This window comes from Panthera onca, chromosome C1 (assembly GCF_046562875.1).
Source record: "Panthera onca isolate mPanOnc1 chromosome C1, mPanOnc1 haplotype 2, whole genome shotgun sequence".
Taxonomy (NCBI): domain Eukaryota; kingdom Metazoa; phylum Chordata; class Mammalia; order Carnivora; family Felidae; genus Panthera; species Panthera onca.
In genome coordinates, this window is record NC_138346.1 from 206261533 (window position 1) to 206289296 (window position 27764).

The 27764-nt window shown below is 38.4% G+C and overlaps 1 protein-coding gene across 29 annotated transcripts in view; it reads left to right on the plus strand.

The window, feature by feature from the left end:
* Positions 1-27764, plus strand: part of EIF4G3 (eukaryotic translation initiation factor 4 gamma 3) — a 314094-nt gene that overhangs the window by 282972 nt on the left and 3358 nt on the right. For all 29 annotated transcript variants that reach the window (XM_078452254.2, XM_078452266.2, XM_060626696.3 and 26 more), the window contains 7 exons: positions 693-865; positions 7454-7579; positions 9102-9183; positions 11668-11766; positions 20429-20575; positions 25751-25832; positions 27251-27397. In XM_078452254.2, coding sequence (XP_078308380.2) covers positions 693-865; positions 7454-7579; positions 9102-9183; positions 11668-11766; positions 20429-20575; positions 25751-25832; positions 27251-27397 — 856 coding nt within the window. The remainder of the gene's footprint in view (positions 1-692; positions 866-7453; positions 7580-9101; positions 9184-11667; positions 11767-20428; positions 20576-25750; positions 25833-27250; positions 27398-27764) is intronic.

Consider the following 27764-nt stretch of genomic DNA (forward strand, 5'->3'; position numbering starts at 1 on the left):
TCAGAAGAGCTGCTCTCTTCAGAGGTTGAACCAAAGGATTTTGGATTCAGACAGAGTTGAGATAGGTGAGGGCAGGGAGGCACAGTGCTGTGTTGGTGATTCAGCAACCTTGGCTACCAGGCCTCAGAGATGTGGACCTAGCCAGATCACCCCATGGTAAGGACCATTTCATGAGCCCCACACCCCAAGAATTTCCTAAGAGGGTTTTAGCACTTAAGCTAAGTGTACTAACTTTCATATGAAGGGAAGACCTTCCTCATTGAAGATTTTGCAAATATTAACATACCCAGACAGAATTACCTCAGTTGCCACATTAAGTCATTTGGCATGTGATGATGAATTTCTGTTTCTTAATATACCATTTTCAGGTTTTTAAATGGTCATAAGATAGGTAAACATTTTGTAGAAAAACACACTTCGGCCCTTTGCGTGATTGTTGATAAATTGTGAAGCTAAACACATTACCCTTCTTAAGATCCTCTTTTCTTCTGTTTTTAAATATGGCTAATATTGCCCTTGTCAGCCTGCATTTTACTGAGCTAAATTAATGTTTTTTAAAAAATGTATGAATACTAGCTTGTTTGTGGAGCTTTCTGCTGACTTTGTCATAAGTAAAAGATTGTAAACTTATTTTAACACTTTGGTAATGGGATCCAGATATTAGACTAAGCTGTTATTTGCTATTTGAACAGGAAGCCATGCAGTGTGTAGAAGAGCTGAATGCCCAGGGCCTGCTACATGTGTTTGTGAGAATGGGAGTGGAGTCCACCCTGGAAAGGAGCCAGATCACCAGGGATCACATGGGCCAATTACTGTATCAGCTGGTGCAGTCAGAAAAACTCAGCAAACAGGACTTTTTCAAAGGGTCAGTATCCTCTTCAAGAGTGGTATTCAGTTACTAGGCTCTTGAGTAGTGGTTATTTTTAAAAGTACATATATTTTTAAGTATTTGTCTATTTCCATAGAGTAAAATTATGTCCACTGTAATTGGATAATTACAATTGTATAATATACTGATAATTGCATAATATACTGATAGTGTGTTGGTGGATATGATGGCATTTTGTAGATTGTGCTAGGGCATAAAGGTTATTTATCTCCTGGTTTTCCAAATCCTATTGTTTATACCTGTGTTAAGGTGTAAGTAAGGTAGTAGAGACCCCTTCACCTTGGGGAAACTCAGGCCCTCAGCAGCCCGTTTACCTGTAAATCCCTAGGTGTTCTTTGAGGAAAAAAACTTAAAAAAAAAAAAAAAAAAAAAAGTTTATTTATTTTGAGAGAGAGCACACTCACAGGAGGGGTAGAGGGAGAGAGAGGGAATCTCAAGCAGGCTCCACACTGTAGACAACGGTGCCTGATGCAGGGCTCAAGCCCACAAAACACGAGATCATGACCTGAATTGAAATCAAGAGTCAGATGCTCAACCGACTAAGCCACCCAGACGCCCCATAGAAGCTTTTTTTATGTGAGAAAATTTCTGGAAAATCAACTTAAACCTAAAAGCCTTATCCTTTCAATAAACCCTGGTTATTTTGGCCAAGGGATGCTTATCTGTCCACTCTAGCCCCATAGCAGGACGTGTCACTCCAAGTTGTTAATGACTTAGTCTGTTCCGGGTTGGTTTCATTATGATTCCTGTTGATGGCTGCTTTGATGAAGTCTGGCTGTCACTAGTGTTGTATCTTCATTAGATCAGGTTCTCATTTGTTTGTGATCATCACATGTGTGTGAATTGGATTCTTTGTGGTACAGCCACAGAATCTTACCCAGGTTGAGATTCTGAAATCAAGGTTTAAGGTAAAAATTGCATATGGTAAAAAGTTTCTGTTTTAGGAGCTGTGTTATGTAAATATAAACATAGAAACACACCCAGCCCTGCCAGGTGCCCGCTCTCTTAATTGTTCAGGAACTAATATTTCTTGAAGGCAGGACGTCAGATTCTCCTCTCCAATCTCATACTTGACATATGTTCATTGGGTGCAATGACAGTAAGAATTTTACACTATTTATTTTTCTCTTTGTTTTTTTTTTTTTTTTAACTTTTTTTAATACTTATTTTTGAGGGGAAGGGGGAGCAGAGAGAGAGGGAGACACAGGTCCGAAGCCAGCTCTAGGCTTGAGCTGTCAGCACAGAACCTGATGCAGGGCTCAAACCCACGAACCATGAGATCATGACCTGAGCCAAAAGTGGATGCTTAAGTGACTGAGCTACCCAGGCACCCCTTTATTTTTCTCTTTGTAAATCTTTTTTGCCAAGCTCATATTATATTCTTGAAAATTAAATGCACATGTGATAAACTGCCACTGTGTGTCTTTCGGGTATGGTCAACCCCTTAGAATAGCGTAATCATTAAATGCCACAGTTGAATATGTTCAGGAATGATTACTCTTTTGATTTTGTGAGGAATGGTAGTGTTTTCAAGGTCCTAGAATATACATACTTGCCCCTAGGATTATTACTAAGCTGTCTTTGAGTAATAAGGTAGATTTCTATGAATTCAGTGAATGACTAGATTTAGGCCATCTGACCCAGTTACCTTAGTAAGAAACTTCGGCAGAAGTTGCTGTGATTGTTGTCCTTTAAGGCCAAGATACGGGGAACCTAGGTGGCTCAGTTGGTTAAGCATCCGACTCTTTATCTCAGCTCAGGTCTTGATCTCAGGGTCATGAGTTTGAGCCCTGCATTGGGCTCTGTCCTGGCCATGAAGCCTACTTTAAAAAAAAAAAAGAAGAAGGCCAAGATGGTTTCCCAGTTTTAAAAAGAGAAATCGAGTCACTCCAGTAACCAGCCAGTGTAAACAGCAAGAGCAAATGAGGGTAACCACACCCTCACAAATAAATCTAAGTTCTGTTCCTAGCCAACTTGAAATCCTAGAAACTACATCTGAGGTCACAATTGTATTAATTTATAAATATTTGCTTCTTTCTCATCTATTATGATATATTCATCAGATAATTTCAGAAATGAGAATGCTGGATTATTATTTAACCCTTTCTGCCTCTCTTCAGACTGTGCTCCTAAGTTTATTTCTGTCTAGAAAGGAAGTCTAGTCTGTCTAGAAAGGCACCCCAGGAAGTGCCATCTGGCTTCATTGTCTTCATTGAACTTGAGAGGTAGTAGCTTGATTGCTAGGCTCCCTCAGACATTGGCATTTCTCTTTGGGCGATTCCCTGTGGGGGAAAAATGTCTACATTACTCAGACATCGGTGTCTACACTTTCATTGGTGGTGGCCCTGTTGCTGCTGCTGGCAATATAGCCACCACCTTTTATTTATAGTGAAAATGAGATGAACACTTCTGTGTCTCGGTATCTTACTTCATCTTTCTCTATTCCGATTTCCTTCAATAGCTAGAGAGAATGCAGTGATTCCAGACCTCACTTTTGATACTTTGTTAGATCTAACCGCGCCATCCTTAGACCCAGACCCCTATGAAGACCCATGTTCCTTTAAGGCCTGGAAGTTTTTTTCTAAGATGAAAACAAATAGCCACTTGTCATCCACCAGGAGTTTCCTTGCAAATAGATCAAAGTTTCCTAATTACTTCTAAAGCCCAAATTATAAATAGTTCATACTGTCTAAAGAGGCCATTTCATTGGAGCCATGGAAATGCCCTAAGTTTTTTGTCTCTTTGGTCCCAATATCCAAAGACCTCTGTCCTTACATAGCATATGGGCAAACATCTAAGCTCAGCTTCCTTGGATGCTGCTACTGCTTAGATGCCAATTTCTGAGCAGTGGTTAAAGCTGTTCCTTCCCAGCTCCCCAAGCCAGAGTCGATGGAAAGTATAAGGCCTCCCTGTTTGCTGGGCACTGATCAGTCAACTATTAATCTGCCATTTCTCCTACAGAACTCTTCAAAGCATGCACTGCTACTAAATTCTAATACTAGACAGAAGTTTTAAATAGGCTTTCTAGCCAGGTTGTTTACTAGATAGTTTATCAACCCCAAGCATAGTAGTTGCCACATATAAAATATATCCCTACAAAGGCAACATCAAACCATCTTGAAATTTTCAGGACTTAAATCTAAATACTTTATGAGGCAAATCAGGTAGGTAGGTAGATGCATTATTGTATAGGTAGATAGGTTTCAAACAGTGTTGATAAATTCATTTTATATCATGGCATTAGAAGACTTCTTTCTTAAAGCTATCTAGTAAAGATAGTTCACTATTAGCCATGGAATTTGGAATCACTGGAAGTGTAATAAACAAATGAAAATCAAGACAGTAAAAATTGGAGTTGTCAATAGACACAAAATATGGGCCCTTCAGGAAGCTTGACTTTGAAAGATACTTGTTGGAGAGAAAATTCTTATCTCCTCCTTGACTATCTTGGGGAACTTTTCCTGCCACTCAACAGCAATTCTACCCTGCTATTCAAAGCTTACACAGACATATAGACTAAGTTTCAGGTGCAAAATTGCAGAGGTGCAAAAAAACCCAAAAAATTGCTGACCTACTGGTTAATAGTGGAAATCAAGTTTGCTCACACAGGTAAGATCTAGCTTAAAAAATGTTTTCCATAGTGATCCTTTGAGTATGATACTAGAGTATAAGAAACTTTCATCATCATTTCATTTCTTTCTTTTACCTGGAATTAGATTCTGTTATGACCAGTCATAATAATACTTGATTAATCTGATTTTTAGATGTTCTCACTGTTTCTTGTTTATCTACATCAAGATTTACTTTTTTATTAAGTTATCACAGTGCAAAGTGTGGGAGATGCTACTGACAATACTCTTTGTTTCCAATTACGGAACATTATTTTGCTTTTTCAGCAGAGTTTTGATCAGAGCTTAAGTGAATTAAAAAAAAAACTTTTTTTTAACTACCATGTATCCCTTTAATTATGTTTTAGACAGGAACTCAATATATAAAGAAAATAAAAGTAGAGCCTCTGTAGTTGAGATGGAGGGAAGGATACCTAAAGTCCTACCTGTGGACCTCACCAAAGTTTACTCCATTTGGTGTAATGGTCACTACATACCAAGAAGCAAGGGTATGGTGTAGTTCTGTTTCATTCATTCATCTGGCAGAAAATGTGTATTATACAAGGTAGTGTTACAGGCTGTGTAATACTCCAAAGACAAAGATAGCTAGAAGTTTCTGTACACCATGGATTTTTCTTTTAAAATTGTACAAAAGAATTTAGGAACTGTAAACCTGAAAAGAAGCCTCTTACAAGCTTGTTCTACAGAAATCCTGTGTTCAGCCAAATACGGGTTTTTTATTTTTTAAGTTTATTTATTTTGAGAGAGAGCACGTATGTGCACAATAGTGAGGGAGCGGCAGAGAGAGAGAGACGGGGAGAGAGAGAGAATCCCAAGAAGGTTCTGCAGTGCTGAAACCCTGATGCAGGGCTCTAACTCACAAACTGCGAAATCATGACCTGAGCCGAAATCAAGAGTTGGACACTTAACAACTGAGCCACCCAGGTGCCCTCTCAGCCAAATATGTTTTTTTTCAGCAGTATGGATTTGACCAGTGATTGTGTTCTGCATACTGTCCCTTGATGACTGACTAATCAAGAACTAGAAAACCAAGGCAAGAATATGGTTGTCTTCTAGTTTTGATTTGAGATGAAAATAGCAGATCTACTGCTGAAAGACTGGATGGCTACAGTTGTCTCACGGGCTCATTAAACAGCTTAATCTATGGCATTAAACCATGGAACATGAATTCACATTGTAGGATGATTAGCCCGGGAATTGTGGAGTCCGGCCAGATTATGTTCCATCAGTGGCACATTAACTGAGTCTAAAGTGTTCATATAATGAGAGAAGAGTCCAGTTAATCTGTTGTATAGCAAGTAGATATCAAATAATTTTAAGCTGTGAGGGCAGAAAGTCAGCATTAAGGATTCACAAGGCCCAAACTTATGTCGCAGAGCTACAAACTGTTTTGAAATGACATCTTCAGAAAGGCAACCCTCCATTGTAGTGGTATCTCTTTTTAAGTGAAAATTTTTAATGACATGTAGACCTCTGCAGTAGGTAAACAGAGTGGCATACTCAAGCTAAAAGCCAAAAACTGCAGTGAGAAAGCACCCATTTTATGTATGAAGAGATCTGAAAGGCTATGAAGACAAATACTACCTGCCCTACACTCACTCATTCCTTTCCTTATGATTGTGCGCATTTCCTTGTAATTATGTGTATGCCTCCTTGAGTTAAATTTACTTTCGTTTTTGTCCTTTTTAACATGCTGTATATGGGACTGATTAACAAAGTTTTGAGTTCTGTTTTTATATTTTTAAGTGAATAACTGTGATTTTTACCTTAAATAACTGCTGATATTTTGTATTTGACTTTCCCAAATTTTCTATTTAAATCCCATTTATTTTATTTCACATTGAAAAAAATTTCAGGCCATGAAATCTGGAAACCATTAGCCTTTCTTTAAAGGTGCAACAGTTTTGGGGCACCTGGGTGGCTCAGTTGGTTAAGTATCCAACTTGGGCTCGGGTCTGATTTCCCTGTACGTGGATTCGAGCCCCGCGTCGGGCTGTGTGCTGACCGCTCAGAGCCTGGAGCCTGCTTCCGATTCTGTGTCTCCCTCTCTCTCTCTGACCCTCCCCGACTCGCAGTCTCTGTGTGTGTGTGTGTGTGTGTGTGTGTGTGTCTCAAAAATAAACGAACATTAAAGGTACAACAGTTTTTAATAAGTCGTAACAATGATGTTATTAGTAATGTTACCAGACTCCTTTATATCCATCCAGTTTGTTTCCCTATTATGAGCTCCTCAAGAACAAGGATTTTTGTCTTTTTTTTTCTCTTTGGGTCTAGTCTACATTATAGTGAAATTTTCAGTCCGTGTATCTGACTGGTCCAGGGAATATGATACTCAGCTGTGGTGAACTCATTAGATAGTGTAGGAATAGATTAAATATCTCTTCCCCCAGAACTTAACATGGCTGCCTTGTTTTCATCCTGAAATCTTCCAGAAGTCACCTTCATACAGAACTCTCTTCTGACCACCCTCTCCGTTGGGATATCCTGGTACTATAGTTCATGTTCATCAGAGTATTAGCCCTTTCTGCAAACATGCTTTTGTTTGTGCTATTCATTTTTTTTTTTTAATTTGAGAGAGAGAGCATATGTACAAGGAGGGGAGGGGCAGTGGGAGAAGGAGGGAGAGAATCTTAAGCAGGCTCCATGCTGAGCATAGAACCCAACACAAGGCTCGATCTCACAACAGTGAAATCATGACCTGAGCCGAAGTCAAGAGTCAGATGTTTAACTGACTGAGCCACCCAGGGGCCCCTAGAATTTCTCCTCTACTAATACAGGTTTTTGAGAACAAGAATTTATTTATCAGTTACTTTATGCCTGGCATAGTATCTAACATAGTAGGTGCTTTAATAGATATTTGCTGACTGAGTTTTGGACTCTTTATTTAATCTTCTGAATTATATTTGTGTGAAATGTTCTTCTTGTTCTTGTCTAGTTTTTCAGAAACGTTGGAATTGGCAGATGACATGGCTATTGATATTCCCCACATTTGGTTGTACCTTGCTGAACTGGTGACCCCCATGTTAAAAGAAGGTGGAATCTCTATGAGAGAACTTATCATGTAAGTCGTACTTGTTTTTGTTTTCATTTTGTGTGTGTGTATATCAAGATAAACTGATGCAAAACTTACCAGCTATCTCTAGCATAGTGCTCTTTCCTTAGTGCCTTTGTAGGCTCTTGGGTGCAGCCTGTGACTCTTTAAGACTTCTAATTTCAGGGGATTAAGAAGTACAAACTGCCCATTACAAAATAAAAGTCATGGGGATGAAACGTATAGTGTAAGGAATATAGCCAATGATACTATAATAACTTTGTATGGTGACAGATAACTACACTTATCGTAGTGATCATTTTATAGTATATGTAATTGTCGCATCACTATGTTGTACACCTGAAACTAATACAATTATACTTCAATGTAAAAAAAAAAAAAAAAAGGACTTATTTCTGTATAAAAATGTTATATTACACTGTATCTACATCAGAGAAGTGACGGGGATATGATAACCCTGTGGTCCATTGAGGTTAGCAGTATTTGTAGATAGGGCTCCGAAATCACATAACTGGAAGGTTATTGCTCCTGGAAGCTTAATGCTAATCTGACTTTTATGTCTGTCCTTGCTCACATGCCATAAGTTATTTCTCCGTGATAGCTTGTCAGACTGATACCTGCATGCTTCATGCTCTGGTTGTAGTAAAGGGACTGCATCTCTGGCATTCCTAGATTTGGACAGGAGTCCGAAGTTGTTTCTACTTTGTATAGACTAGTTTTTCCTAAACTCTTCTTTAGAACGTTACTATTTCCCCAAAAATTGTTCATATAGTCCTACTCTATGTACTATTATGTCTCTTTTGTTTGAGGTTCACAAAGTATATTACAGCACATTAAAGATTATGAGAATTCTATAGTGAAACCAAACAATAAAAACAAGATTTGGGTGCTTGGCTGGCTCAGTCAGTAGAGTATGCAACTCTTCATCTCACAGTTGTGAGTTCAAGCCCCACGTTGGCTGTAGAGCTTACTTAAAAAAATAAGTAATAAATTTAATAAAACCTATTTAGCTTTGTTTAATGCAGCATTCTCTCAATTGTAGAATTCTTTTCTTGAGGAACAATTATTCATATCCTGTGGAACACAGTGTGGGATATACTGGTTTAGACTCTGAAAACAAATGGTCCCTTTCTGTTTCATCTATATTGTAAAGAAAAACTTCCTTTCTTAAAAAGATTTCATAACTAAGTTTCACATCTCCCAGTTACCTAAGGTGCTTCTCTCATTTAGGCTTGAAGTGGTGTATATGTAAATAGATTATTAAATGAGACTGATCATTGCATTGCTTCTATCACTGAGGCAGTTAAAGAAAAAGACAAAACCCGGGAATTCTAAAGTCCCTTTCCGGCTTCTCCATGAAGCATAGAGTGAACTTGAAGTCTGAACTACTTCTGCTGAACATTACTTAGAGCATGTCCTGAAGCTTTCTCTTGCCCAATATGATTTAGGTTCAGCACACATTGTTCACCTAGTGTTTTAGAACTGGAAGTTTGGTTCAGAGGTACTTAATCACTACTCCTGTCTTTTACAGAGAATTTAGCAAACCTTTACTTCCTGTTGGAAGAGCTGGGGTCTTACTTTCTGAAATATTGCACCTTCTATGCAAACAAATGGTGAGTATTAAACTGAGTGTTAGACTCAACAGCGTCTTAGGCAAGGCAGTGATTGTAATCTTGAGTTATCTGTGAATAGCTTAGGTACCGCTATGCAGGTATTTCTGTTTTCCTTTTCCTTTTTGAAAAGAAGAGCGAGGCCTCTGTTTCAACCTAGTTTCTTACAGAGGTGTATTTCTCCTTCTGTTTACTAGTAACTTGGGAAAGAATTATCTAATCTCAACTGGATTTGGGATAATTCTAAATAATCTCAAGATATGTTATATTTGTGGCTAGTAATTTTATCTTCTCTTGAAACAAAATGCCTGCATTATTTATACTCTTGAATACATTTCAGTGAAAACGCCTTGCTTTCAAAGAAAGGTAAGATTCCTAAAATGATTAATTTTATTAATTTTGGATCTCAAGCTAGGTTATCTGATTAGTAATAGGTGTTAAAAATGTTATACAGGGGGGGCGCCTGGGTGGCTCAGTCGGTTAAGCGTCTGACTTCAGCTCAGGTCATGATCTCGCGGTCCGTGGGTTCGAGCCCCGCGTCGGGCTCTGTGCTGACAGCTCAGAGCCTGGAGCCTGTTTCAGATTCTGTGTCTCCCTCTCTCTGACCCTCCCCTGTTCATGCTCTGTCTCTCCCTGTCTCAAAAATAAATAAAACGTAAAAAAAAAAAAAAAAAAAAAATGTTATACAGGGGTGCCTAGATGGCTTAGTCTGTTAAGCGTCCAACTCTGATCTCAGCTCAGGTCTTGATCTCAGGGTCATGAGTTCAAGCTCTGCATTGGGCTCCACACTGGGCATGGAACCTACTTTTTAAAAAAGGGTGGGGGGTGGTTTCCCTCAGTGGCTCAGTTAGGTTGGGCAACTCTTGATTTTGGCCTGGGTCATGATCTAATGCTTTGTGAGATCGAGCCCCACGTCAGGCTCTGCACTGGCTGCACAGAGCCTACTTGGGATTCTCTTTCTCCCTCCCTCTCTGCCCCTCACATGTGCGTGTGTGCGCTCACTCTGTCTCTCTCTCTTTCTCAAAATAAATTAATTTTTAAAAAGATTCTATAGGATTGTGAACTGCTGTCTTAAAGTTAAACTTATTTTAGTTTAATAAATACTGTACAATTCTCTGTAAAACTCTATGCCAGCATCTCAGTGTACAAAGACAACTAAGCCTTCAAAAAATGTATACACTAGAAAGGAAGACAAGTCTAAACCAGAAGTTTCAAAAGAGTGTATTGATGCCGTATTAGAGGTCTAAGAGGTTTGGGAAAGTGGTGTTAACAACACCTACAGTGATAACATCAAAACAGAACTCATACATGAAAATTTTGGAGTGATTTTTGACTGATTCAAACCATAGCCAAAGGTATTGGGGATGATAGATTTCATTGTTTTATAGGCATTAGTATAGAAAGTCTCTTGAATGTACAGAAGACCCTTTGTATTTCATCTGTGTAATAGTTATTTGTAGTTACTAAGTAGCCTGGTCTCTAGTTCTAGTTGATTACTTGTTATTACTAAAGTTTTTATTGAATCCTAATTCGTACATCCAAAATTCCTTCCTCCTTTCCTAATCTACTTCACATTAGTCCTTATTAAAAACCTAAATTCTTACTAACTTTTATCTGTAGAAACAGAAAAAGCAAATTCTCACTTTGCCTAACCAAATTCTCATGGAGCATAAACTCTGAAATGAGAGAGCCTGAGTTTAAATCCTGACTCTGCCAAGTTATCAGCTATGCCTTGGGCAAGTTACTCTATGAAATAATTAGTAATATGATTCATAGCTGATAGCCACGGCCTCGAAGGCTGAGAGTTCCCTGCATCACTGTGACTTTGTTCAGGGAGTGGACTTGTACCTTCTCATCAGTCTTCCAGCCAACAAGAGCTCTCCTCTGTTGTTTCTTGGGCTCAATGTTGTTCTTCTTGCCCTTGAAATACTTCTCATTCCTGGTTCAGGAGCAGCAACCTCTTTATTCATTCTCCGGTTAGGCAGCGTGATCCTGATCTGTTGCGAAGAGGGATTCCAGTGAGGCTTGATGTATGACTTTAATAGTGGATACATATGTATACCACTAGGAAAAGAGACGCTGTTGAATTTATAAACTCTGTGAATTGGACTTGTTTTAGGTGATTATATTCATAAATCCCAAACTGAGCTTGCAATTTCCTAGATTAGTCATCTGACAAAATTAATTATTGAACCTTAAACAGCTATACTTCAGCCATTCACCGTTACATTTACTACATACATTCAGACATCTTGGTGTGAGAGCCAGGAGTCCTGAGAAACTAACTTTATATCAACAAGGGAAAAGTTTTGATTTTTCAGTCTTTATATTTCTATACTCTTGACTTCAAGCAAGCCTTTTCTCCTAATCCGCCCCCGCCCCCTCCCCGTGCCTGTCCTCCTCCTCCTCCTCCTCCTCTCTTCTTCCTCTTCATCATCATCCTATCTTTATATAAAAGTAAATGGACTGGACTTATCTCTGTTTTAGAGCCATAAGAAAGTGGGAGCCTTATGGAGGGAGGCTGACCTCACCTGGAAGGACTTTTTACCAGAAGGGGAAGATGTACATAATTTTCTCTTGGAGCAGGTAAGTAAGAACAAGGCTTATGCCTTTCTGTTTAATAGTAGTTGGTCTGGTTCATAGAAAAAATGAAGGTAATTTCATTAGTAGTCCAGTTATTAAAATTAGACCAAAATAGGAATTATGGTCAAGATGTCATTTTAAGTCCATGCTTTAGGGCCACTCAACTATTCACTCATTAGATAATAGATAAAAAAATAAAATTTAAAGGACTTAGCCACACACAGAGAAAACAAGCTGCATATCTCCATGAACCAAAAAATGAAATTGACAAATAAAGCGGGGGTAATAGGGCTAAAGCTGCAAGTCTTCTGAACTCTGGGTCTAAATGCCACTAGAGACACCTAGAAGTTATTTCGGTGAGGAAATGGGGACTAGAATGCCCCTTACAAGGTAGAAAATTGGAGAACAGACATACTTCATGAAGCCAGGTGGGAACTCCACGGATAGACAAACGATACTCTTGCAGCCAAAACCGTAGCTAGGCTGTCCACTTGGTAACTGGATCCAGAAATCCACAACAAGGCAAAAGGCCCATGGTCAATATAATGTAGTTCTAAATAAGGAATTGTGGAGCATCAGAAAGAGGCAGCCATAAAAATACTAGACAAGGAAGAGTGACCAAGAAAGGAAACAACTCTCTCTCAAAATGATCACAATCTGGGGCGCCTGGGTGGCTCAGTCGGTTAGGCGTCCGACTTCGGCTCAGGTCGTGATCTTGCAGTCCGTGAGTTCGAGCCCCGCGTCGGGCTCTGTGCTGACAGCTCAGAGCCTGGAGCCTGTTTCAGATTCTGTGTCTCCCTCTCTCTGACCCTCCCCCATTCCTGCTCTGTCTCCCTCTGTCTCAAACATAAATAAAGGTTAAAAAAAATAAAAAAAAAAAATGATCACAATCTGAAAATTAGTATATTGAGCTGGGTAAAGACACACTGTGTTAAGTTAATATGGACATTAGCTTCCTTTTGGTTATCGTCCAGATACACTGGGGAGTGCTTCTGCCAAAAGATAAGAGCCTAGATAAAACGTAAGTTATCTTGCATTGCTGAGCTGATAGAAAGTGAAGGCATTTTCTAAGGAAAAAAATGAGTGAGGAGAAAAGCCATAGGTGAAACCTGAACTCTTAGCACTAAGCATACATGAGGGGCTTGTTTCAATGCCATTGTAAATGCTACCAGAGATGTTGGAAGAGGTTGAAATGGTCCTAGTTCAGTATTACCCTGGCTCCCAAAAGAAGCAAACAAAAATGCTTTTTGGAGAAAACATGCTCAACTTAGGTCTCTTCATTTTCTACTAATTAACATTATCTAAATATATAGTTAACACTTAAGAGTTCATTTTAGTCTGTGACAAAACAAGTAACCATGAATGAGAGTAACAGACAAGAAATGGTAGGTTTAGACCCCAAAGACATGAAATAATGGAATTCTTAATCAGAATATAACATAACACTGTATAAAAAAGAGGAATTCACAAAAATGTGCAAGCAACCAAAGACTAGTCAAAATGACTGAGAAAATTTGGAAAGAAGAAGAAAAGAAACTAAGGTAGATTTCTAAGAGATACTGTGAGATTTAAAGGATAAAATGAAAAGGTCTAACATGTCTAATTGGAATCCCAGAAGGAAAAACAGAGGGAATGGAGAAGAGGCAATATTTGAAGAGATTGTGACTGAGACTTTTTCCGAACTGATAAAACAGATGAATCTATACAGAAAGCACATGTATACCACAGAGGGTGATTACATTTCAGTGAAACTGCATAACATCAAAAACATAGGAAAGATTTTAAAGTAGCTAGAAAGAAGTACGTCACCTATAGAGAAACAGTAGAATTTGCAGTAGCAACAGTGAAAGCCCGAAATGGTGGAGTAATCTCAAAATGTTGAGAGAATATCAGTTTATTTAGAATAGTCTTTCCAGTGAAACTAACATTTAAGAATGATGGCAACAGTGGCACCTGGGTGGCTCAGTCAGTTAAGTATTCAATTTGATTTTGGCTCAGGTCACGATCTCACAGTTGTGAGATCAAGCCCTGTGTCAGGCTCTGTAGTGAGGACGGAGCCTGCTTGAGATTCTCTCTCTCTCTTCCTCCTTCCTCTCTTCTCCCCCAACTCACACATGCTCACTTTCACTCAAAAAAGAGATAAATAAATTAATAAAAAATAAGAATGAGGGCAACACATATTTAAAGACTTAACAACACATTTCTGAATAACTCATGACTCCGCAAAGAAATCATAAAAGGCAGTAAGAAATATTTGACTCATTGATAATGGAAAAACACAACATATCAGTATTTGTGGGATACCACAAAAGCAATACTTGGAATGAAACTGTTAGCACTGGACACCTGAATTTAGAAAAGAAACAAGGTCATAGGTCAGTGATCTCATTTTTGACCTTACGAAATTAAAAAAAGGAAGAGTAAATGAAACTGAAAAGAAATAGAAAAAGGAGGTAATAAAGATCAGAGTAGAAATCAGTGAAACAAAAAAACAATAGAGAACAGTGAGTGAATTCTAAAGCTGGTCCTCCGAGAAAAGAAAATTGTGAAATCTCTAGCCAGACTAATCAGTGAAAACAAAATTTAAAAAGAAGACATCAGTTACCAGTAGAATGAGAGAGGTGATGTTGTAATGTTTCTAAACATAATAATGGATACGAGGGATTTATGAATAATTTTTATGCCAATAAGTACGTCAACTTAATTGAAATGAACAAACTTCTTGGGAGGTACAAATCACTAGAGCTGACTTGAGAATAACCTTGAGTATCTGATACACTGAAGTAGTTAAAAACATTGCCACAAAGAAAACTCCAGGCCCTGATGTTTTTACTATTGAATTCTACCAAACATCTAAAGAAGAAATAATACCAGTTCTGCAAAGAATTCTTCCAGAAAACTGAAGAGGAGAGATTACTTGCCAATTCATGGCCTATGAGGCCAGCGTTACTCTAATAGCAAAACCAAAGACATTTCAAGAAAAAAAACTATAATAGGCCAATTATTCCTAATAAATGCAAAGAAAAGTTTTTCAACAAAATTTTCACACATTAAATCCAACACTATATTAAAAGATTAATCACAACCAAGTAGCACTTATCACAGGAATATAATGTAAGATTCATAAGTCAGCGTATGGATGTACAGAGGATGAAGAAATAAGCAGCTCCAGAATTCCTCCCTCCACCGAAACAACCATTGAGCTGGCAAGATGTGTTAGAATCAGCTATTTTGGAATTGTGGAGTTGAGTCAACTGTGCAGTACCAACACCAGAGGAATGCTTGATGAAAAAGGATCTTGCAAATTTCAGTAACTTGGGTATTTTGCATAGAAGCTATTAGCACCTAGACCTGTGGCAGGGGAGATGGTGGCACTCCCTTTCTGGTGCCAGGTTGAGAAATCAAGACCTTATCCTCAAAAGATTGGTGCCATGCCTTTAAAAAAACAATTTTTTTTTTTTTTATGTCTTTCTTTTATTTTTGAGAAAGAGAGATAGAGTGCGAGTGGGGCAAGGGGCAGAGAGAGAAGGAGACATAGAATCTGAAGCAGGCTCCGGGCTCTGAGCTGTCAGCAGAGAGCCCGACGCAGGGCTCAAAACTCACGGGTGGTGAGATCATGACCTGAGCCAAAGTCGGACATCCAACCGACTGAGCCACCCAGGTGCCCCAGTGCTGTGCCTTTTAATCTGCTTGGCAATTTACTGAAGGTTTAGTGCAGGGCCTGCCCATTGTTTTAACTACTCAGGCCAAAGTGGTTTCCTGAATGGTGTCTGTCAAGGAATTCAGAGAAATGGAATGTGTTCGCGTGCGTGTGTGTGTGTGTGTGTGTGTGTAGACGCACGCACGCATGCAGTCCCACCCATCCCACCCCTCTCTTTTCTCTTTGGATCCAGACTTTCACTGAAATTTCTACCAGGTCACTGGCTGTCTGAGGAGATAACAGATCAGAGAGACTGTAATGACCACACACAAGAAGGAATGCAGTCTTTGTCTAAAATTCACTAAACAAACAGATGACTGCAACACTGACAATCCCTCACAAAGGGAGAGAATCTGATATCCAGAGTTACACATTACAGTATTCCAGATGTTTAGTTGTCAACAAAAACAATTAGAAAGCATATAAAGAAACAGGAAAATGTGACTCATTCACAAGAAAAAAGAACTGACAGAAAAAAGTATTCCTGAGGAAGCCCAAACGTTGGACATCCCAGATGAGGAATTTAAATTAACTGCTTTCTATATGCTCAAATTGCTGATGGAATCCATGGACAAAGAACTAAAGGAAATCAGGAGAATGATCTATGGTCAAATGGGGACTTTCAAGAAGGAGGTAGAAATTATAAAAATGAACCAAATAGAAATTCTGTAACTAAAAATTTGTAATGGCTAAAATGAAAAGAAAAATTCACTAGAGGGGTCCAACAATAGATTTGATGGGGCAGAAGAAAGAATCAGCAAACCTGAATATAGAGCAGTTGAAATTGCTCAGTCGGGGGGCGCCTGGGTGGCGCAGTCGGTTAAGTGTCCGACTTCAGCCAGGTCACGATCTCGCGGTCCGTGAGTTCGAGCCCCGCGTCAGGCTCTGGGCTGATGGCTCGGAGCCTGGAGCCTGTTTCCGATTCTGTGTCTCCCTCTCTCTCTGCCCCTCCCCCGTTCATGCTCTGTCTCTCTCTGTCCCAAAAATAAATAAAAAACGTTGAAAAAAAAAAATTTAAAAAAAAAAAAAAAAAAAAAAAGAAATTGCTCAGTCGGTCAGAAGTCACTGACTTGTCACTAAGTTGCTGCCATGGAAATCCATCTTTAATTTTTGAAATGAAATTTTTAGCATGGTTATATGAAATTATGAGTATCACCAAATTTTTAAAATAAAATCCCCATAGTTTATTTTCTTAAATAAACTTTATAATAATACATAGTAGAAAATTAATTCATTAAACACATAAAGGAGACTTTTAAAGAAGAAATTGCTCAGTCTGAGGAGCAGAAAGAAAAGGGAATCAAGAATAATGAACAGCACCTGGGGACCTATGGGACAGCATCAAACATAACAACATGAGCATTAGAGAGTCTCAGAAGGGAGAAGAGAGAGGAAGGGGCAGAAAAAATACTTGAAGATATAATAGCCAAAAACTTCACGAATTTGATCAAAGATCAGAAGTTACATATCCAGGAATTTCAGTGAACTCCAAACAAGATAATCTCAAATCTCCAAATGAGATTTACTCCGAGATATTTTACAGTAAAACTTTTGAAAGACAAAGACAAAAAAAAAAAAAAAAAAAAATCTTTACAGCAACGAGAAAGAAGTGACTTGTCATGTACAAAGAATCCTCAGTAAGAGCCAACAGCCAGTTTGTCATCAGAAACCATGGAAGTCAAGGAGCACCTGAGTGGCTCAGTTGGTTAAGGTCTAACTCTTGTTTTCGGCTCAGGTCATGTTCTCATGGTATGTGAGTTCAAGCCCTGTGTGGGGCTCTGTGCTTGGGATTCTGTGTCTCCCTCTCTCTCTGCCCCTCTCCCACTCATGCTTTCTCTGTCTATCAAAAATAAATAAATAAATATTTAAAAAATAAATAAACATTTAAAAATAAAATACTTTAGAAAATAAAATGCTAATAAATGGTAAAGACATAATAGGATGAAAAATTTTTTTAACAATTCAAGGTAGTTTTTTCTTTGTGTATCTGGGGAAGGTATAGGAGGAATATATCAAAGTGTTCAAAGGTATTAGAGAAAAGCTTGTGCTAATAATCTTTAATATTTTAATCTGTGGCTTCTGCATAGTGAAGCTTCATAAAGTAAAGCATAGTTACATATCACATTGCCTTATACCCTTGAGAATTACCAATAATTTTGATTATTTTTTTAACTACCCATCTAAAAATTGAACAATTTTGACATATTCTTTTTCGATATATAGTATATATGTACAATCATAATTTTATGTACATGTATCAGAATGGCATAAAAAATCATCAAATTTTCAAGTGAAGTATTATAATTATTTTAAGTTTTATTTCTTTATTTTGAGAGAGAGCATGAGCAGGGTGTGAGGGACATAGGGAGAGAGTGAGTCCCAAGTAAGCTCTGTGCTGTCAGTGTGGAACCCGATGCAGGGCTCAAACTCACAAACCCTGAGATCATGACCTGAGACGAAATCAAGAGTCGGATGGATGATGTTTAACTGACTGAGCCACCCAGGCGCCCCATAAAATATTATTTTTTAAAAATTGAGGTGAAATTCCTATAACATCCAGTTAGCCATTTTATTTTTTTTTCCAGTTAACCATTTTAAATTGTATAATTCAGTGGCATTTACTGTATTCACAATGTTGTGTGACCACCACCTAAAATATTCTTACTGCAGAAGAACTGTCAAAAATTTAGTCATCTGAAGGTTGAGAATCCCAATCAGGCTCTGCGCAGAGCCCCGTGCCGGGCTCGATCTCACCAACTGTGAGATCATGACCTGAGCCGAAATCAAGAGTCGGACTTTTAACCAACTGAGCCACTCAGGCACCCTGAGAAGATTTTTTGTATAATAGCAGTTACATAATTGGAGTTTTTCTATGTGTTTTTTTTTAATGTTTATTTTTGAGAGAGAGAGAGAGAGTGCACATGCAGGTGGGGGAGATACAGAGACAGAGACAGACAGACAGACAGACAGACAGAAGGACAGAATCCAAAGCAGGCTCTAGGCTCTGAGCTCTCAGCTCAGTGCGAGGCTGGAACTCACTGACTGCGAGATCATGACCTGAGCCAAAGTCGGACGTTTAACCGACTGATCCACCAAGGTGCCCCAATTAGAGATCTTTTTTTATTCTTTTTTTTTTTTTTTTTTTTTTTTTTTTTTTTTTTTTTGATTTTTTAATTTTTCTATTAAATGAAGAGATAGCGCTTCCCATAACCCTTTGAGTTGTCTTTCTTTAGATGTGTCCTGTGGTCAGATGGTTTTCAATTCAGGATTAAATTACCTCCTGGAAAATTTGGTATGTCATGTCTGTGAATTTTTTTTGCCCATGTGTAAGTACAATGGGAGCAACTGAGATGCTTATACTTTGTACCACTGGCATCAGGATCATAAAAGAAGCTGAGATTGGTGTGTGAGCAGCACTGTGTTTTGCAGTGGAAACAGTGAGTGGTCCCTGCTGGGAAGGGGCTTTTCCTTTCAGGTTAGTGGGTGACCTACCACTACCTACCAGACGTATGTTCCTGGAGCCCTGTTGGTGCCCAGTGCAGTGCACATGTTTAGTCATTGAGCCCTTGGAATTGACTGAGGTTGGTGGTGGTCTTCCCACCTCAGGATAGGTTCTCCTGGTAGAAGTGGCTGAGTTGGAATTGTACCTCCATCCCTCACCCCCACCCTCACCCCCATCTCTGACTCTAGAGTCCACATATCTGTGCTCCATCAAGCTGCTTCTTGTGGGGCCTAAGACTTACAGACGTGGTAGAGTGAGCCAGTGTTCTGGGAGAATTTGAAAGCATGTACACTTGTGTTTATGCTTTTCAGGGCCATTGTCATGGATGTGAGACAATAGTCAAATAACTCTTCTCAGGTATTTAAGAACAAAGTGAGAGTAGCCTTGGGCTACCAGGATCTGAGGACGGGAACAGTGAAGCCAGTGCTCCTCACAGGGCTGAAGAGCTCTCTGCATGTGTGTAGGGTGCTTCCAGGGGCCCCGATGCCTGCCCGCCGCATGCTGTTAACGGTGTGTGGTTGGTCCTCTGAAGGCTGAGGCGAAGGCATTTCTGCACTGGGTTAGACTCACACAGGCCATGATGATGTGGTTCATTGAAGTAACTACATATTTACAGTCATTCTCCCTTCCAGAATATTCAGTCCTTTGAAATTGAATGATTTGTGTGGGAAAACGATCTTTCATGCAATACTGATAAAACCCTTTTATTTTTTATCTTTTTTTTTTTTTTAATGTTTATTTATTTTTGAGAGAGAGAGAGAAAGAGACAGAGCTTGAGAGGGGAAGGGCCAGAGAGAGAGGGAGACACAGAATCTGAAGCAGGTTCCAGGCCCCGAGCTGTCAGCACAGAGCCCGATGCGGGGCTCGAACTCACAGGCTGCGAGATCATGACCTGAGCCGAAGTCGGACGCTTAACCAACTGAGCCACCCAGGCACCCCAAACCCTTCATTTTTATTGTCCTCCCTACAATACACTGTGTTCAGGAATTTTACAATGTGGTCTCATTTCTCTTACTTGGATCACAATGGTGTTTGAAGGACATAACCAAAATTAGATTTTTGACAGTGGTTCTGTGGCAGTGCTGATACTAAACCATAGGCTACAGAAGGAATTAAGTTGTAATTTAACTAGTAATCCTGCCCTGCCTTAGAGCTATATCACTGCTGAGAGCAAGACTGAAGCTCAGAATGATTTGGAGGTGGTCGTAGCCACAGAGATAATTCTCGGGGTTTTGTTGATTTGTTGTTTTTAAAGAGAATCTGAGATAGACAGTATAAAAAGTTGGAGAAATATTCAAGAAAGATAGTGGAGTAATAATCTTTCAGAACTATAAATAAAAATTGGCTTCTACTGATCATTTCGATCCCGTGTAAAATAGAAGATATAGCCCATGACTTTGTTTTCCTCTCAGGGTGTTACTAATACTGACTTATATTAATACATATAACATTTTATGTTTCAGAAGTTGGACTTTATAGAGTCTGACAGTTCCTGTTCCTCTGAAGCACTTTCAAAAAAAGAACTCTCTGCTGAAGAGCTATATAAGCGACTCGAGAAACTCATTATTGAAGACAAAGCAAATGATGAACAGATCTTTGACTGGGTAGAGGTATAGAGATTATGTCATCTTCCCTGATATCTCTGCAAGAAAGATTTTTGTGGGATCCCTTTAATTCACATACAGGCTTATCTCACAGATAGGGTTCCTTCCGTTCCAGACTGAACACAATTAAACGAATAGTGCAATAAAGCGAGTCAAATGAATGTTTTGTTTTCCCAGTGCATGTAAAAGTGATGTTCACACAATACTGTAGTCTGCTAAGTGTGCAATAACATTATATCTTTTAAAAATGTATATAATACCTTAAAAAGTACTTTATTGCTATACAAATGCTAACCATCATCTGAGCTTTCAGTGAGTCATAATCGGTGATGACAGGTCATTGTAACAAATATAATAATAATAAAAATGTTTGAAATACTGTGAGAGTTACCAAAATGTGACACAGAGACCCGAAGTGAGCGACTACTGTTGGAAAAATGGATGGCACCCTTAGAATTTCTTGATACAGGTTTGCCATCAACCTTCACTTTATAAAAAGTACAGTATCACTGAAGTACAGTAAAGCGAAGCGCAATAAACCAAGTATGCCTATACCTTCTCTTTCACTTCATAGGAGTATTTAACTTTAATGGAGTTCGGTTTTATGTTTTCATCTATGTGTATTTGAAACTATAAGACTTTTTTTATTCTTAACAAGATTTACAGCCTTTAGGAAGGCAAGTAAAACTATTCAAAACAGAAGCCATTTTTCTGGATCTCATTAGTTCAGGATATACCCTACATTTTACTATTCAAAATATAAATTTTTTTTCTAAATGTGCTTGCATTTTAAATAATATTTTGGATAAAATCAGTAAACAATATGTAATTATTATGAATTGTGTTGGCTTTCATCTTCATATTAATGCTTCCTTCTGAAAATTTTGAACCTTACTTTGTGGAATCTATTGATCATGTCTCTTTTTAAATCTGGTACTGCATTCCTTTAGTAATTCTTGTTTATATAAGTATATTTTATTTGTACACATTTTCCATGGGATCATAAAATAATCCAAGTTGAAAGAAAGCCATGGAGGGCTAATGTCCCCTCCCTCTTGTATAAAACCTCTTTTGTAGTCCTTGTAAATGGGTTGTTTCTTTATCCTCTCTCAGACATTGAGAAAAAAATGAAGTTTCTGATAATTTGGGGGTTTTGTTTGTGTTTATAGATTTCTTCTTACTATTTTTAGATTTTTTAAAAAATTTTTAATGTTTCTTTTTGAGAGAGAGAAAGAACATGAGTGGGGGAGGGACAGAGAGAAAGAGGGAGACAGAATCCAAAGCAGGTTCCAGGCTCTGAGCTGTCAGCACAGAGCCCAACTCAGGGCTCAGACACGAACTGCGAGATCGTCACCTGAGCCAAAGTTGGACACTTAAGCAACTGAGCAACCCAGGCGCCCCTAAATTATTTTTTTAAGTAATCTCTACTCCCAACATGGGGCTCAAATTAATGGCTCTGAGATCAAGAGTCACATGTTCTTCCAACTGAGCCAACCAGGCACCCCTAGTTTAAAGGGTTTTTTTAATCAGTTTTCCTCCATGTCCCTATAAGATAAATCTATTCTGTCACCCAACTGGGAATCTTTTAATTAATTGTAATAGTTTATTGTTATATCCCTGTCTCTCTCTCTAGGTTCTTTCATCCTTTCTTGAAATCTTAATATCCACCCCTTCATCTGGTTACCCTTATCCAAACATAGCCTGGATTTTCAATATCCCTCTCACAAGTGACATGTGCAAATTGAGCACGATTGCCAGATGTGATCCAACATTCGGAGTTAGGCAGTGCTGTTGCCTTTTTTGTTTTGGACTCTTTGCTTTTGGCAGGCTCACCACACTGAACTCAGATTGCTCTTTCAGTCATATAGTACCCATTCTTTTATATTCTAACAGTTGAGTCATCTCTCCCATCTGGAGCTTACCGCATTGGTTTTTGAACCAGAATGGAGCTTTTAAAATTTATTGCTGCTTATGTTCATCTTCTTAAATTAGATACAAGTTTTTGTCTGTCAGGACATTTTAGATTCTGACTTGTTCATAAAATTTCCTTGCCATCTTTTTCACTTTGTATCCCCCATGCATTCATTAGTATGCCAACTTTATCCTCATCCAAGTTAGGGGCAAAATGTGTGAATGGGGTAGGGCCGGGGACAAAGTAGCATCCTTTTGGGGACAAGATCCCACCCCCAATCCCATGGGTGTCGTTAACCTGTTTATTATTTCACATCATTCTGCTGTCTATTTCACCTTTTCACCATGCCCATGAGGGGACAGTTATCATTAAATAATTTGTCAAATACCTTGCTGAAGTCCAGAGAATGTATGCTTATATCTTTCTGAGCTACCATAAACTAACCAAATCAGAAAAGGATTGCAGGTTGGTTTAGCATCTCTTGTTTTTCACGTACTTACTTATTTATTCCTCTTGGTGTAACCATCTCTTTCCTCTCTAAGACTTTTAACCCATTGTTGCAGAAGTTAGCATAGAATCGGCATCTGGCTTTCTGGTATGTTATTGACATGCCTTATTTTCAATTTTAGAAATCAAGTTAGTGTTTACATATTTAACATTATTCTCTCTCGCCATGATTTTTCATAGATCACCCTCATTTCAGCCATTTGGTCTTTTATGTTTTCATGTATTGCAAAATGATACTATTTCCACCTCTTCATTTATGTTGGGCTTCACTTTTTTATATCATTATTCTGCCTATTCTAGACCAACAAGTATTCTCCTTAAAGAGAAGACAAAGGGTAAATTTCACTGAATGTAAATTATACTAATAAAGACTTTCAAAAAGGAGGGAGCAAACAAAAATGCAATAGTAGCTGAGCTCACAATACATGAAAAGATTTGTCACTCTGTGTTTGGTACCAGTATTATGTAAATCTGATTTTCCTTAGTCTAACCTGGTTAGCAAACCCATCTTTCTTCTTGTTCTTGCCCATTTTCGTTAACATCTTTGCTTAATCTGAAGTGTTTCTGACATTATTCTTCAGGTCTATTCTATTCTTGAATATTAGAATTACAATATTTAGCTTTATATGGTGGAAGACATATGCAATTTGTTTCTTTTTTTTTTTTTTTTTTTTTTAATTTTTTTTACATTTATTTATTTTTGAGAGAGAGAGAGACAGAGCACAAGTGGGGGAGGGACAGAGAGAGGAGGAGACACAGAATCCGAAGCAGGCTCCAGGCTCCGGGCTGTCAGCACAGAGCCCATCATGGGGCTCGAACTCACAAACCGTGAGATCATGACTTGAGCTGAAGTCAGATGCTTAACCGACTGAGCCACCCAGGTGCCCCGCAGTTTGTTTCTTTATAACAAAAGAAAGGCAAATGGTTTGGAAGTCGTATTTATTATCTAATTATATTTAGCTAATTTGTTAATTTTTTTCAGACTCTACTTGAAATCTGAGTATTTGGGAATTTCAAATGATACTCAGTACTTGAAATAGCTCTGTCAGCCTGTTTATAAAGTACTGTTGAGCCAACAAGTAATGGTGTGTTTTTATTCTCTCACTTGTTCTTCAAAAATGATTGTTCAGACTTTGCAAAAGTAATGTCAGGGCCTAGACCAGTCTGGCTTCAGTCTGAATAAAGTTGTTTTTTTTTAAGAGGTGTAAACCAGTAACCCACTATATAACACATAAATCATCAAATCTTTTATATGTGGCATTTGCCCCATCCTGTCCCTATCCTCAGCTGTTAGCAGTGGCACCACATGTTTCTGTTCTCTTGGAAAAGATTGGTAATGAAACCTCTTCCTGTAACACAGCCCTCCACGTGCAGAGAGCGGCTGGTGTCCTGCAGAGCTGGCCATCAGACTCGTTAACCCCTCTCTGCTCTCACCAAGTGATATTCAAAGTTAGGCATTCAACAAAGAGAGACCTTCTGGTGTCCTGCAGAGCTGGCCATCAGACTCGTTAACCCCTCTCTGCTCTCACCAAGTGATATTCAAAGTTAGGCATTCGGGGCGCCTGGGTGGCGCAGTCGGTTAAGCATCCGACTTCAGCCAGGTCACGATCTCGCGGTCCGTGAGTTCGAGCCCGCGTCAGGCTCTGGGCTGATGGCTCGGAGCCTGGAGCCTGTTTCCGATTCTGTGTCTCCCTCTCTCTCTGCCCCTCCCCCGTTCATGCTCTGTCTCTCTCTGTCCCAAAAATAAATAAAAAATGTTGAGAAAAAAAAAAAAAATTCAAAGTTAGGCATTCGACAAAGAGAGACCTGCTCGTTAATCTGTGTCAGTTTTACAATTCACAAACATTTAACTGATCTCCCAATATCTTTGAAATTCTTCGCTTTATGACACAGAGGTTTATAATGACACCCTAATTTTTTTTTCCTGGCCAGTCATTTTAAGGCTGACCTTCCAGTGGAAAATAGTATGCTGTGCTATTAAAAGAAGCTGACACAAGCATTAATTCTTCACAGGCATAAGGAACATAAACTCTGGAAAATGTATGAAATACCTGCCTAGAAAATGTCTCCTTTTGTTTGTTTTCCTTTTGGTACTCATACGGTTTATACAGTGTTTTATAGCAAGAAGATAGGATCTTTTTTTTTCTTTTTTAAGAAGATCTTAAGAGAAATAAACTAAAAACCAAATTTGAGGCCCATTTACTCAACTTATCTCTAAATACATTTTTTCTGCCATCCTTAGAAAAGATGAACAGTTTTCTCACCACCTGAAGGATTCGAGACAATGCTTGAGTTTGATCTCTAGTTCACATTAAAATTAAGATCAAAAAGCAATGTTAGCACATCTAAAAATGATTACACTATTCAGAAAAGTCTTTAAAACACACTATGGTGTGGTGTAATGCTTTCAAATTTATACGTTCTGATAGAATTAATCTTAATAGGGATTATTTATTGAGGAAGAAAAATGTTTTTAAATGGTTGTAGTTCCAAATGTGCATAGTACGCAGCACTATATAATTGAATCAGCAAAGTATAGGCAGCAGTGAGCTCCTTGAAAATTAAATGCTGCTACTGAGAACATTTTCGGACAGAACTGGTAGTAGCCCAAGTATTTTCCAATGAATCAGAAGATTAATTTTTACAAGAAGGTTGAATGCGACCCCATCTACCCCTAGTGCCAGATGAAGCCTGGTTTAGGGGGATGTATTTCTCTGATGTGCAAGGGTACCTTTAACTGTTGCATTTACTTTTGATTTCAGGCTAATTTAGATGAAAGCCAGATGAGTTCACCTACATTCCTTAGAGCTTTAATGACAGCTGTTTGTAAAGCAGCTATTATAGGTAAGTAACATCTCTGAAGACAGCTCTTAACATCTAAATCCCCAGTATGTTAACTGTTGATGACATGGGTCTGAGTTTATATTGTCTTCAAAGTTTTCCCTGTGCATGAGTACCCTTTCTGTCTACAGTGGCCGACTTTCTCAAGCAGGGGGATGCATAGCTGCTGTGCCTGTAGAGAGCCCAGATCTGAGCAGCTACCATATGCCTTGTATTCTTCAATTCAACAGAAACGGGTGCATGCTGCTTGGGCTGTTTCCTACTCTGTTGTATTTTTCTTTGCCTTTACCTTTCACCTCCAGTATGCAAAGCCTCCTCCGTCTTCCATTCAAGAGTTATAACGAATGGGTTGAATATTCTAACCTAATATCAACAAAGGACTAATTGCAACAGAAAAGCTTTTTTATATAAATACATATATGAGAAAAGAAAACACCAGTTGTTTCTTTTGCTTTATGTTGACCTTTATGTCTTATGATAAGACAGTGTCACTGAATGTTAATTACATAGGTAGTTAGGATTACGATTGGTAGAAACCCTACGTATTTCTAGCTGCATGTCATATTTAACAGTATTGAGTGAGATCATCTATCTAGCCTCAGATAGAAATTCACATTTCTTTCACTGCAGTGGGAAAAAAATCCATTAGCTCAAAATTTGTTCAGAATTTCAGGTCTGTCATCATTTTAGAAGATAGCTTCGGAATTATAATTTAAGATTTTCTGTCAGATGAATGTTTTTACAATGTTAGGTCTTCAATGAGGTAAATAACAAGCTAATAGAAAGTCTTTATAAAAACATCTTAAGTCATTTCCAGTATCAGTGAAACAGTAAAACTTTGGTGTTTTAAAATCACTGTTGGAAAGTATAAAAGCTGCTTTTAAAAACACAGTTGTGTCCTAGTGCTAACTTAGAAAGGAAATAAAACCTTCTGCTTCTTGGCACTGAGGACACTTTCCTCAGCCTCTTTTTATTGTGCCTTTTCCCTAAAAGGCCTAGATTGTATGTGTTGTTTTCCACTGTCACAGTTAGTCCTCACCCTCCTAGAAATAGTAAAATGGTTGTTTTACCCTTCTGAAAAGATTTGCACTGTCCCTTTGATCCCCTTTTTAATGTTTCTTTTGTAATTTGGAATGTCACAAAATCACTGTCCCTATTTCATTACGATTAAAGATAAAGAATTGGGTGCACTAGTTTTTAGGGAGTGCAGCACTCAAAATACATCCCCCCGCCATGTATTTTAATTATTTCAGAAAGAATGTCCCATTTGTAATTTCAGAATATCTTAGATTTCAAAATCTTTTCCTTGGACTCCTTTACTTCTACTTTCCTTGTAGTCACATGCCTTATCAACTCAGAAAATTCAAAATGGCTACGTGTTAACTCCTAAATGTAACGCTTAGTTCTTGTATTGCCTCTAGCCGACTGTTCTACCTTCCGAGTGGACACTGCTGTTATCAAGCAGAGAGTGCCGATCTTACTCAAGTACCTAGACTCAGATACGGAGAAGGAACTGCAAGCACTTTATGCACTACAAGCATCAATAGTAAAACTTGATCAACCTGCCAGTAAGCTTATGACCTCTTCTTACAATTCACCTAACCAGTGGGTTAGATTTATCCAGGGCAAGACTTCGGAGATGAACAGTGATTAATGGAAGAATCACTACTAACAAAAACTCACTTAACCAACAACTTTAATAAACCTGAATTTTGGGGTACTTGACTTTTATGAGAAAGTCGAAATAAGAAAACTAGTTTATATTAGAAATTGAATCCTTATTCTAGGGCAGGTCTGCTTAAGAATACTTTCTTCAGTGATGGAAATGTGTCTGTACTGAGCAGTATTCACTTAGGCACTTGGATCTGGCTGTTGTGACTAAGGAGCTTAATTTTAAATGTTATTTAATTTAAGTGTAAATAACCCCATGGTTAG